Here is a 14,556-nt window from a genome sequence, read left to right on the forward strand (position 1 = left end):
TACGTGTGGAATTAGTTGTGCAATTTCTTTTGCATATAGTAGAGATTTGTAACGTAGTTGTCAATCATATTATAAAGTTAATTGATATAATAAATATATATTTAAGTGTAGCTGGACCTACTTGGCTACTCACTAATACGACTCGTATCAACTTATTTTTCGCAATGATTTTGTCATTAAGCTTTAGCTTCAATGAATCCAATTAATTATTCCCCATGCTATTAGATTATCAACTTGCGTAACTAACTGCTGGACCCTGGAAACTAATTTTTGGTTGCTTTAATTTTGGCAAGTTTAATGATCAAATATTTATTTGCAATTAATTAGTTGAGATATTGATAAAGTTAAAAGAGATGCATGTATGGGCACATTGTACATTTGTACCTAGATAGATTGATTGTTTGATGAGCTACGTAAGTATAGGATTATGAGGCTATGACATGGTGTATAGCTCTAGAATTTTCATTAGGGTATGTAGTCAAGTTGTCATTGTTAGCGCGAGTACAATCTATCGCTACCTAGTGAATAATATTGATTTTGAACTCGTACTATGTACCTAAAAGTTTAAGCCAACTTGTCTAATTTTGTAAATGAGATCAATTTGAGTATGATTTTATAATTTGAATTTAATACTCCGTAAATGACTTGTTTTCTTTCTTATTTATTTTCGTTTTTCCTTTTCGTGCATGTGTTTGCTGTTTTGTTAGTGTGTTGCATGTTTTATCTTTAGGGGCAGCTTGCTCCTCTCTTGCACCCCAAAAAAAATAGCTAGCTAGTCGTCTCGTTAATTTATGAAATATTATCTTCAAATTTCAACAAGATTACCATAATTATGATAGCCTAAACTTCTCTTATAATAATGACAAGTGATATGTTAATCCTTACCACGAGTTTCAATCAACAAAACACTAACACTACGATTGGGAGGTGGAATTGCCATGAATATTGCTAGGGTTATGAAGACCACCGTACGAGTAAGAAAATATTGTGCCGTGTTATATTTTTGTAAGGCTCTAACATCATGAGAAATAATTAGGGTAAACGATGCACTTTTGGTGGGAGTTATTGCTCTTATATGTGTAGATAAAAGTACAATTATTTATAATTATGCCCTTATTAATCCATTAAACATTATCAAAATTCAAAACATTATACGAAGTATTACATGACTTAAATCTTTCTATCCAAACTAATTAGTGAATTGAAAATCAACTAGCTAGATTTTACAAGTTCATGTAAAATGTTCTGTTTGAACATGGGGCTTGCCGCTTGCCTTTAACTCCCAATTAAGATTAAACCGGCTAATTAGCCCAATCCATGATCACCTTTGGTTATGTTACGCAGTTGAATGAACATAATTTAGAAATCGATTACAAGTATATTCAAAATACATTAAATAAATTTGCATATACCTTATATCTTATGTGATTAATATATATGCATACAAAAATACAGATGATCCACTGAATAGCTCTGACATTCTTGGTTCGATCATAATACAACTACGTTCCCCATATGAATAGCAAAACTCTAATTAAGGAGATGATTGAGGTGCAAGTCGTGCAACAGCTAGTTAATTATCCTTTAAAATTAGCCACTAGCCCACTAGTTAAAAAAACAAACTTCCCAAATTAATAAATAATTATGTCATTAACCGTACCAAATAGGCAAATACCGTCCCAAATTCCATTTGATCTTCTAAAAAGTTGTTAAACATCAACCGGATATCGAGTAGGTTTAAAGTCATAAAAGTTTATAAAGGTGCAAATGTCAGTACATTGATTCTAAAATTCGTAAGTGTACCTTATATGGACCATCAATATATACATTTGACGTTATTAACTTAAAACTCCCTCAGTTTCATATTACGGAGTATAGAGTATGACTTTCATTTCTTTTTAGATTGTTTTTAAAATACATCGCCTTATATTACGTATTATACAGTAAAGGTTTGTAGAGGATTATAATTTTCTACGGAGTTACAAAATTACTTAATTTAGAGTCTGTTCTCTTCAGATTATTTTCAGTTTAGTTCAGTTCAGCTCCAATAAGTTCAGTTCAGTTCTTATCTTAATTTTCTTCTCACATAAAATATTCAACTCAGCTTAGTCAATCAGAATAGGCCCTAAGTCCATCAATTTAATTCTCTCATCAATTTCGTGCAATAAAAAATTTATACTCGTAGTAAAGTAACTCGTATGATATATGAACAAACATTTAGGGACGAACAAAGGTTAGCGAGAGTACAATCAGTACTTTAGTACATAGTGTTTTCAAGAATTGTTACAATCTATATATATACTTGTATGATTCTTCATGTATACTTCGTACATATTATTATACGACGAGTATTATATTTCACAAAGCTAAATTCATTGAATTTCCTTATTGTACTTCTATATGCGATTACTTTTATATTTTCAATGCAAATGAGCACCGCAAGTTGAAAAGTATATGCATGTAATCTTCCCCAAAGCTGGTTGTTTTTTTTTTTTTTTTTTTTGTTATATTTTTCTTTTTTCATATATTAAATTAAATTACGAGTCAATCAAGAGCTTCTTTGAAGGTTTGACAATGCTACAAGAGTCAAAGGCTCTTCAAATTAGATTCACAAACACCAAGATGTCAACTTATTAGTGCGTAGGATTACGATTACTCTTGTATTTGACTTGCATAAATTGTTTTTTAAAAAAACAAGTCTACAAAAAAATTGATGCATTGAGTTGATAGTTAAGAGTCTATTCTCTTACGTTGAAATTCATATCAGTTCATTGTTCAGCTCAGCTCAATTCAATTCAGTTCAGCTCCTAATTTCCTTCTCTTATAAAATATTCATTTCAGTTCAATTCAGTCAATGAGAACAGACCCTAAAACCCTACTATAAGATTTAAATTCGTGATCTTCTTGTTACATCAGTCCTATCTTGATATACAAGATAAAATTGTGAAAGTTCATCCTTTAGTGATTCTCACTTGTTCTCACTCTAGCTTTGATACTAAGGGCATGTTCTGATTTACTGAGCTGAACTGAACTAAACTAAACTGAATAATTTATAACAGGAGGAAATTAGGAACCGAACTGAATAATTTATGAGGAGGAAATTAGGAACTGAACTGAATTGAAATTAAGCTGAAGTGAACAGACCCTATGTCAAAGGACGAGGTCAATAAAAACTTAAGTTGATGGATAAAGTTTTAAGATTGATAGATTAATTTTACTCCTTGATAGTTAATTACTTAAGCAAACGGTTAAAGCCCCATTTCCTAATTAATATTATATCCTTCACAATTACTCGACTATAAGTCTATTCTTCTCCAAGAGGTTTATTTAGCTGTGTTTAAGTAGTCATATTTGATAATATATATAGTTCTTTAAGTCACTACACACCATATAATTTTATTTGACCACGATGTCGATTGATCACCTTCAGCTAGTCATTGTTAATAAACCATTCAAATTTTGTGTGGTTGATTTCAGTATTTATATCAGGTATCTTTAATTAACTTTTTACGTAACTAATTATATGATAATATATAACACGAAACTACTTATACCTTAATCGAGATAAGATTGTCTAGTCAGACATGGCTCGTGCTAACTTCACAAGCAATGAACGCGATGCAAAGAACCCCTCCCCCGCCCCCCGTTTTTTTTTCCTCCTCTCTTCCCTTCCCCCAATTTATGCACGAAACAAACAAACCTTCATTAAAGACAAACCGTTAAACAATATAAATTAATTAATAATAATCAAAGAATTTTGTCAAAAAAAAACACAAAGAAAGAAAGAGTCACGGCATGCATGATAGTATGATGATACATGCACACTTAAATTCAGTGGGTTCATTCTGTACTATTCTATAAGATCATCACCAATATAAACAATAATAATAATAATGTTGATATGATAAGTAGTCCCCAAATCTCATTATATAAAGAAATATACAAAAATAATGTGTACACGTACATTGATTCAATTCTAATCCTTCTTCTCAAAGTCTAATAAACACACTTTACCACTTTTTGGCTTTGTTGTACATTGGACTTAAAACACTCTAACCAAAGTTCATTGCATATACTATTATTATATTTGGACCGTCTAATTATTTTATTTTATTTATTATTTGTTGTCACTAGTGTAGTAGTGAAATTGGTAAGCTTTCTCCCCAAAAAAGGGCAAACTTATTACGTATGTACTTTTATAATTTTATTAATTAATATTTATTGATTTATTTATGTTATTTGGTTGACCAACAACTCTTTTCTCCTGTCACTATGTCGTTCTCAATGAAAATATTTATATAAAATTTGCTACATGGAACCGAGACATCCAAATAATTTAACCAATTGCTTGATACACTCAACTTCCAACATTTGCACATTCACGTCGTTTGTGAGTTTAACTAATTCCATATACTACGTATGAAACTTAAGGTATATTACCGGAATGTTAATACATATTCTAATAATGCCTTGACCTAATAAGGGCCGGTTCTCTTCAGATTATTTTCAGTTCTGTTCATTTTAGTTAGTTCAGTTCACTTCTTAATTTCCTCCTCTTATAAAATATTCAATTCAAAGTTCCAATAAGTTCAGTTCAGTCAATCAGGACAGACCGTAAATTTAGATGAGTTCATATAAGTAAAAATCAAATGAATGTAATACATTCTTAGTCTTTTGATCAAATAAAAATTGTGCTAGCTAGTCTAGTTTGGCCTGTGTTTGTTTCTTAAAATTAATTATCATACAAAGAATCAAATACATATTTTTGTTGATTTTGTTAGATATTGATTTTGTTTTTATTGAAATCTTGTGCGATTTATTTTGAATCTTTCATTGATCCAATCTTCGTTTTTCATATAAAAATATTAAGAAGATATTCGAGGAACATGTAATTAATAAAACAAAAGGTATGTACCTCTTTGAAGAATGGAAGAAGTATTATATAACACGAAGTCTGGGATTACACGACTACTTCTTACATGACTACATGAGTTTAGATTATCTTCATTTTAAGTAGATGAATTGAGGTAGCATAGACCGAATCTAGAAAATTCAAGATATTTTAGCTTTCAAAGGTTCATGCATATATGTCATAATAAGTAATGAATCTCCTTAAGAAAATCACAACTAATTCTAAGAATGTGTATATTGTATGAAAATGCTAGTACTGAATATATCCTAATTAACAATAATATGTTAAATTTATATACTAACAATTGAATCCCATGCATTAACACAACAAATTCTAAGAAAATGCATGCATATGTTATTTAAAAATGCTACTTGATTAGTTGATTATATCTTAATTAACAACAGTATGTTAAATTTATAATACAAACAATTTAATACTTGTATAATATTATCAACATTTATTTTTCATACAAATTATATTGATAATTGACTAAGCTAGTATTATTCACTGATATCTTCAAAATGATAATTAAATTACTATCAAAAGTGAATAATGCCATGATATTTTTGAAAATTACCAATAATTATTAATTACTACTGGTTAAAAAATATATAATCATTCTGTAGTATTGAAATTAATTGTTTCGTAATAAATTTATCTTATACACCTAAATTTGTAATAATCACGAGTATATACAAGTATAATTAAAGAAACGAAATGTTTTTAATGGTCCGCGTAGATATATATAATGCGTTGTATAGCTAAATTGATAATGAAAAATAATTGAAACTTTACTTTAATTACATAAATGAAATTATTCATGGTATATATCATTATTGATATCATCAATGACTCGGATCCTCATAATTTTTTTTATAAACTGCCAGACAAGTCTTATGCTGCGTGTATATAATTAAAAGGAAAGCAATCAATCCTTTATGTGCATAAATCAATATATTCTATGCTGTCTAAACAAAATCAAAATGTTAACCAATCAAATTCAAAATCATATCACAAAATTTGTATTTGACACATTTCAACATTTGTAATATATATAGTTCATTGTATTAGAGAACCATGCTATATGAACATGATTTCTCTTCATTTTTTAGTCACTTTTTTCATTTTTATATATGGAAATTAAAATTATTTAGGTGCATGTATTAGAATTATATATTTTTTTAAAAAAAAAAAAATCATAAATTAAGTCCTATATATATAGAGTGTAAGTCTCTTGGTAAAACATAATCTTTCTTGTTGAAAAATACTACTTCATTCCTAGAGATTAATTTTGTAAGTATTCTTCTTATTATTTAATTTCAAGGATCAAATTTCTAAATTACAAAATTAGTCTTATTTTTTGCTACTTATTTTGTTTTTGATTTATCACATTTTTCATGTTAAATTCTTAATGTTACCCTCTAAATCCATTTTCAATCTTACTATTCCCCATGTTTACCCCCCTCAATTATTAAAACTATTTTTTTTTTAACATGCAGGGTTTCATATTATCTTTCATCAATCCTTGATTATTTGAACTTGTAAGTTTATTCCTATGCCCAAGTCTTTACCTTTATAATAATCTATGTAATCTCTGTTTGTTACTTGGTGGCTTGGTGGATATTGGATGTTGGCAATGTTTGATAAAATGATAATCTATGTATATGTTTCTTATATCAAATTTTGACTAATCATAATTCAATTAAAAATTATATAATTTGTTAAATTATTGTTTGTCTCCTGACCTCAAAGCATTAGGGAACTCATCAATTGGTAAAGCATTTTCCTTCATTCCCTTAGATCTCAAGATTAAGTCCATGGTAAGGTTATGCACTAGTCCAAAACCAAATCAAATAATTAAAATTGGCCAGCATCAGGCAATCAAAATGATCTATATATTTATTTCAATTCCCTCACCAATAATTTCATTTATTCGTGATTAGAGGTGTCTATAAAAATTTAATCGGATTAATTTTCTTTTAAATCGAATTAAATGAAAAAAAAAAAATCTAATGGGGTTGAGAGGGATAATAAAAGGGAATAAACTGGGTTTTTAATTTTTGGTTTAATTTTGTTTCCAACATACCCTTGTTATTATAATTGTTGGCTGTTAGCCAACATTTCTTTTTTTTGAAAATATAATTGTTATAGCCAACTTTTTTTTTTTTTTTTTTTGGAAAAATAATTGTTAGCCAACTATTAACTTTTAAAGTTATGTTTTCAATTGTTTTGAAAAAAATGTTTTCAAGACCTATTATGATGACTCAAAAAAAAAAAAAAAAAAAAAACCTATTATGATATTGGTGGTCATTTTAAGGCTAATTTTGTTAATTAAATAATTTTTCACACTTTTTTTTTTCAAGGGCCAATTAAGGTCGAAAAATTGACGATTTTCCTTATTTCGGATTTTAGATTTAATTCAAAACCACCAATCGAATTGGATTGGTGGATAAGTCAAGTCAAATTGGATTCAATATATCAATAAATATTTTTATTATTACACCAATAATGCACTTGATAAAGCACATGCACAACACGCGAGTGTAATAACCCCTTCATAAAATCATGCCTGATTCCCACTAGACACCTGTCCACCCAATTAATAAAAGAAAAGATTTAAAATAAATATGACTAGTATCGATCAATCAATCAATATATCAATATATCAATATATATATATTAAAACTCATGGCAAGACATGATGTTTTGCCATGTGTCAACAATTTTGCCATTTGGCATATGATGTGTCGTCGCCAAATCATACCATAGCATTAATTATTGAAAAACTCTATGCATTAATTATTGAAAAACTTAATTGATAAACTCTTCATATGCATGACAATTTTCCTTGGACTGTAACTCCTTTTAATTACATAATAATAAAGTTAGTAAGAAATTTAACATTACTCCATTTTTATTTTGTGCATTAACTCATAAAATTGTACAGTAATCATATCATAGAGTAAAATATTTTTGTGCATTATGGAGTAGTATATATTTTGACATCAAATTTATAAAGATTTGATTTATCATATTTTTATGATTTTAATGTAAAAAAATTATTCTTATAATCAAATAAACCTCATACAAGCAACAAGCTACTTAAGCTATTATATTAAATAAATAAATAAAACCATCACTTAAACTCTTAATGACAAACAAGCCATATATATATATTTGATTAAAGTAATAAATTAATAATGACCCGGGGCATCGCCCGGGCCAATAACTAGTTTACATATATTTTCCATATTAATCAATGTAATAAACAACATGCACCAAAAGTTGACTCATTCAAATTGACTAGACCTGGCCTGGCCTAAATTAATCCAACACTTAATTATAATCCGACTCAAATGTAAACTAAACCAAACAATCCTATTACCACCTCACTAATGTAAACTAAACCAAACGACCTATTGCCACCTCACTAATATAAACTAAACCAAACGACCCTATTACCTCCCCCTCGTAACATTACAACTCAAATAATTAAATCCAACACTCAATTAATAAATCGACTTAATTGAATCTGACTCAAATGTAAACTAAACCAAACGACCTGATTACCACCTCACTCGTAACGACCCAAATAAATAAATCCTAACACTCAATTAATAAATTGGCTTAACTGAATCTGACTCAAATGTAAACTTAACCAAACGACCCAATTACCACCTCGTACCTCGCAACCACCAAAGCCAACACACATCAAAGCTATGACTAGTATTTACATTTATTTTCCATATTAATCCATTTAATTAACAACACACATCAAAGCTACACCTTTCAAATTGACTTGTCCTAAATAAATGCAACACTTAAATATAATCCAACTCAAATGTAAACTAAACCAAACAATCCTGTTACCACCTAAGTACCTTACTAATGTAAACTAAACCAAACCACCCTATTGTCACCTCACTAATGTAAATTAAACCAAACCACCTCATTCGAAATGATCCAAATAAATAAATCTAAACAAAACCAAATGACCTAATTACCACCTCACTCGTAATAATCCAAACAAATAAATCATAACACTCAATTAATAAATCGACTTAACTGAATCCAACTCAAATGTAAACTGAACCGAACGACCCAATTACCACCTCTCAACACCAAAGCCAACCAGGGACTCAGGGAGTACGAGTAGTAGGAAGCGGTTTCAAGTTTCTTAGAAGGCAAAAGTGGAATGAAAGAGAGAGGTGGGGTCAGGTGGGGGCGGGAGAATAACGTTAGAATCGGCAATATTTTTATTTTTGCAGGATCATTTTAGATACATTGTATTAGACCATACTATTATCATTTTATAGCAAAACATTTTAGGGGGTACTTTCATAATGTATCTGATCATTTCATTTTTTTTTCTTCTCTTACCAACCCATATAAATCTTGTTTCAATTTCATTATTTCATTTCATATTCACATTTTTTCATCAACCATTTTTTTCCCTATAAACTTCCTTTTATAGGGTTCTTTTCACCTTGATTGATTAATTAGTAATGTGCTTTGGATTTGCTGTTAATCTTGTTCAACTCTTCTGGGTTTTGTTTATAATTTCTGGGTTTCTCTTCAATTTCGATTCTTTTGTAGATTTTCAACTTCAATTTCAGTCATGCCGACTCTTGTTAACTACAGTGGTATGTTCTCTCACCCCTGTTCTTGATTAATTAGTTGATTTTTTTTTTTTTGGTTGTTTTGATTAATTGATTAGTTAATTTCTTATTTTGGAATTTCAATTGGGTTATAGTTTAATTTGTTTGAATGTGATCAAAGTTAATGAATTTGATAAGTGTATGATTATAGCATGTCTAAATGTAGCACAGTAAGTTTTTATTTTCTAGGAATGAATTCATTGTATGAATTTGATTAATTGATCAATTTAGATTGCGTAACGCCCAATTGCCAATTTGAATTTGATGGGTTATTTATAATTGTGTAAGATGAAATGTGGTATAAAATCAAAGTTTCTCAATTAGCTAAGATCATGATTAATACTGATGAATTGATTTCAATTGGGTTTTTGAAATCATGGATTGGGTAAACCAGGAACACTTTTCTTGTTTCATGATTAGTTGGATTTTTTTGTTAGAATATTATAATATCAATCATTTGAAATGGGAAGGATAACAATTATTAGCATAATGTCTATATTTTTGTAATTTGCTGTTTGCTTATGTATACAAATTTTATCAAATTTCCAGGGAAAGATGAACTACGCAGTGAGAGTGCATTCTGTGCTAACTCAATGGTCAATGTGGATGTATTTGGTTCTGCTTGCAAACGTGCACGCATCAGCGCCCCGTTTGTACTATGGGGTCAGGAATCCGAGCAAGCGAAGAGATCATCCATCAATGTTCTTCCTGAGGAATGTCTCTTTGAGATCTTCAGGCGAATGGATGGCAAAGAGAGAAGCATCTCTGCTTGCGTCTCCAAGCAATGGCTTACTCATTTGAGCAGAATCCGCAGGGCTGAAATGTGTAACAATGACACTGCTATGGTGTCTGAAGACAAGGAGGTGGATAGCTGTCTTACGAGGTCTGTGGAAGGGAAGAAAGCTACAGATATAAGACTTGCTGCTATTGCAGTTGGAACTGCTTCTCGAGGTGGACTTGGGAAGCTTTCTATTCGGGGAAGCAACTCTACTCATGGTGTCACAAATGCCGGCCTCTCAGCTATAGCTCGTGGGTGTTCATCTTTAAAATCTCTGTCTCTGTGGAATGTCTCCTCTATTGGTGATGAAGGCCTTTCTGAGATTGCGAAAGAATGCCATATGTTGGAAAAGCTTGACTTAAGCCAGTGCTCTTCTATAACCAACAAGGGTTTAATTGCTATTGCTGAAAATTGCCCGAATTTGACTACCTTATCAATTGAATTATGTCCTAGAATAGGCAATGACAGCATGCAAGCAATTGCTCAGGGCTGCCCCAAACTGGAATCAATCTCCATCAAGGACTGCCCTTTAGTTGGGGATCAAGGTCTTGCAAGTTTGTTTTCATCAAACTCATCAATTGTGTCCAAAGTGAAGCTTCAGAACCTAAACATCTCTGATTTCTCTCTTGTTGTCATTGGCCACTATGGGAAGTCCATCACCAGCCTTACTTTGAGCAACCTCAAGAACGTGACTGAAAAAGGGTTTTCGGTGATGGGTAATGCCCAAGGTTTGAAGGCTTTGGTGTCCTTGTCAATTTCTTCGTGTTTTGGAGTGACAGATTTCAGTATTGAAGCCATTGGCAGGGGCTGCTCCGCTCTCAAACAGATTTACCTCCGCAATGGTTGCTTCATGTCAGACAATGGTTTATTGGCGTTCTCAAAATCAGCAGAAGCTCTAGAAAGCATGCATTTGGAAGGTTGCAATAGGATTACTCTACCTGGTTTGATTGCCGCCCTCTCCAATTGCAGCTTTAAGTTCAGATCACTTTCCCTCATCAAGTGCATGGGTCTTAAGGACGTGTCCTTCCAAGGTTCCCTCCTCCTATACCCTTGCATATCCCTTCGATGTCTTTCCATCAAAAACTGCCCTGCCTTTGGTAGTGCTGGCTTGAGTATTTTGGGTAAGATGTGTCCAAGCCTAAGGCAGGTAGACTTGAGTGGCCTCTATGGGATGTCAGATGAGGGTATTATCTCGTTTCTTGAGAGCTCTGTGGCGGGGCTAGCTAAGTTGAACCTCAGTGGCTGCATAAACCTGTCCGATGAATCTGTTCTTGCTGTTGCTAGACTCCATGGTGAGACCATCAAAGAGCTCAATCTTGATGGGTGCAGGAAGATTACTGATGTGAGCTTAGTGGTCATTTCTAATAGCTGCCCATTGCTTAATGATCTCGACGTCTCAAACTCTGCAGTAACAGATTCAGGAATTGCTGCTTTATCATGCTCAGAGCAACTAAACCTACAAATTCTTTCCATATCAGGCTGTTCTAGGATATCAAACAAGAGCTTACCATACCTTATCCAATTGGGAAAAAGCCTGGTTGGTTTGAACCTCCAACACTGCAATTCACTTAGCAGTAGCAGTGTTGATATGCTCATGGGTAATCTGTGGAAATGTGATATTCTTTGCTGAATATCACCGCCATCTTTAGTTTTTCTGCTTGTGATAAGTTGCGTGACAGTTACGTCAGTTCAGGTTTGATTGTTTTCCAGGGGTATCTTTTGGCAAAAACTGCATTACCCTGGTCATTTTTGCGGGATGAAGCAGCCCGTTTAGATTTTGTCTCCTGCAGATGGGAAGGCCTTCCTTTTTACGCACCATTGATACCCTTTTGAGTGTATATCTGCCTGATGATGTTAAGCTTCTTAGTCATGGGTAAAGTCGAGTTTTCAAGCAGCCGAGGACAGGAATATGTTTCTGCTAGAGTCGTCGTTCATATGTTTGGGAGTCTTTGGCTTCCCGTAGTTAGTAGTTGCTGTTGGCGATAATAGGAAGAGTCTTGGTCATAGACTTTGGTGATGGCAACGAGTTTACAAGCTCATTTTGCCATTGACAACCTTTCAAGGTTGTTTTTTTGGTACAAGGTCTTAGTTTTGTATGGCTCTTCCTATTTAGTTTGATCTGTAGTTGGCAACTATTTTTAGTTTAAAACTTTATTTTCATTACAAAAAAAAAACTTGAAAAATACAAAAAAATCATAAAATAATAAAAAGAAAAAAAATTGGAGCTTTCTGCTTCATTTTTGCCTCTTGTTCCCTATATGAATCCTTATCTACAAGCCTATGGCTTAAACATTTATACATCCTACATCCTTATGCAGAGTGAGGGATAACTCAAGTGATTAGAGTTTCTCTACCAATTTCAAGAGATTCTGGAATCGATTCTCATCATCCGCCTTTGTGGCTCTCTAAAAATACACGCTAAGTGTTTGGGCTTTGCATAGCTCCTCATCCTCAAGATTTGGGACTCATTCTTGGTCCCTTATCTTTGGTTCCAGCCCAAGGCAAAGTTTTTGGGCTTCTTGTCATCTCCTAAATCAAATAAGTTGGATGTGATCTACTACTAATAATGTCTTTACTTATGCTTTAACCTTAAAATTGTCATTTTCTAACCAATTATAAAGACTAGAGTCCTATCATCAATATAACAATGCTTGACATTCTACGGAGTTTTACATAATGTTGTTCGATCCACTCTTTTAATGAATTATACGACATTCTAAATGCTAATTATGATCTGCAATTTCGACTTTCTTGCATAGGAGATCTAATTTACAAAACTTAACTTATTGCTTTGACATGAATCAGATTTTATAACCTTGATTAACAAGCTTTATGTTTGAACATTCATCAAGGCTAATAGTTAGTCAAAATAAACAAAATACTGTATATTTTTCTGCTATTTGAACATATTATACAATTATTGTGGACAAAGAATAAAAATTCTTTTGATAGATTGTACTCCATGTAAATTTTCTTTGGTGTATTTTCACTTGTCATATCACACTGTCTAAGTCTTCTTTATTTGTTTTTATAACTTTGTACTGTATTAAACTTTAACCATTCATCACACATTTTATGATTCCTTAGACATGAAGATGTGACATAATATCCCCTCCTTTTGTGAAATTTGTAATGTTTTATACTGTTAATTTTTAGGGTGCTATAGTAATTTACTGTTATTGGATTCCTTTGGTCCAAGTCTCCAAGATATATAGATAATCATGTCGTATGGAGTACGGAGTAATTATCTTATGTACGCGTTATAAATTTATTGTACTTAGAAAAAGGTGTTGTCTTTTTAAAGTAATTGATTCTATCATTAAACTAATCCTAACATGTTAAAAATGAATAATACAGAGTAAGTAATAAGGTTAATGTTCCGGCTATTATAAAATGACATCATAGTGATAATATTGACATACAATTATATAATTAAGCATGAAAAATAGGTGCAACGTGACAATTATTACCAAACAATTAGAATGCTTTGTACTTGCTAACAATGATAGTAGTATGATAATATTCAATTACTCTCTCCATGATGGAGGTGCATGGGCTTGGAAGTATGGAACGAGCAAATGTTCCACAATCTTTCAAGTGTAAGGAAACAAGTCACAAGTGTAGGAATAATAATTTGGTGGAACCTAACTATTGTTTGTGTAAAGAATTTTGTAAAGCATAAAATGAGGCATTGTCCAATTGTCCATTGCCTCTTGATTGGACTTCAATATGATCTAACACTGTTACTCTCTCCGTGTCTTAATAAGTGTTATATTTTAACCGGTACATAGTTTTAGGCAATTTAATTGACTTAAATAAAATAAGAGGTAAGTGGGGTAGTTGAATATTAAAAATTAATAATACGGCTGTATTTAGTAAGTGTAACACTTATTAAAACTCGAAGCTAAGGAAGTACACAATCTTGATACGTAGTAAAAAAAAAATTATTTGTAGGATGATCTGCTAGGGTATTAAAAGTTACAAATGAGAAAGGAAGATTGTAACTTGTTACTTACATTACAAATCAACACACAAGTGAATAGTAACAATGATTAGTCACTATTCACCATTACTATTGTCAATCAACATACATGTGAATAGTAACAATGAATAGTCACTATACATATTAATCAACAAACATGTGAATAGTAACAATAAATAATGTGTTCATTTCCATTACTATTGTCAAATCACATCACTATTTTACC

General features: G+C 31.5%; 1 protein-coding gene across 1 annotated transcript; it reads left to right on the plus strand.

Annotated features, from left to right (window-relative positions):
- Window positions 1–9,110: 9,110 nt before the first annotated feature.
- On the plus strand, window positions 9,111–12,600 carry LOC145611535 (EIN3-binding F-box protein 1-like). The gene is made up of 2 exons (XM_081666874.1): window positions 9,111–9,555; window positions 10,120–12,600. Exons 1-2 carry the CDS (start codon window positions 9,531–9,533, stop codon window positions 11,976–11,978), a joined length of 1,884 nt encoding a protein of 627 aa, XP_081523000.1. The 5' UTR covers window positions 9,111–9,530; the 3' UTR covers window positions 11,979–12,600.
- Window positions 12,601–14,556: the final 1,956 nt, after the last annotated feature.

This window comes from Chenopodium album, chromosome 24, assembly GCF_948465745.1.
Source record: "Chenopodium album chromosome 24, dcCheAlbu1.1, whole genome shotgun sequence".
Taxonomy (NCBI): Eukaryota; Viridiplantae; Streptophyta; class Magnoliopsida; order Caryophyllales; family Amaranthaceae; genus Chenopodium; species Chenopodium album.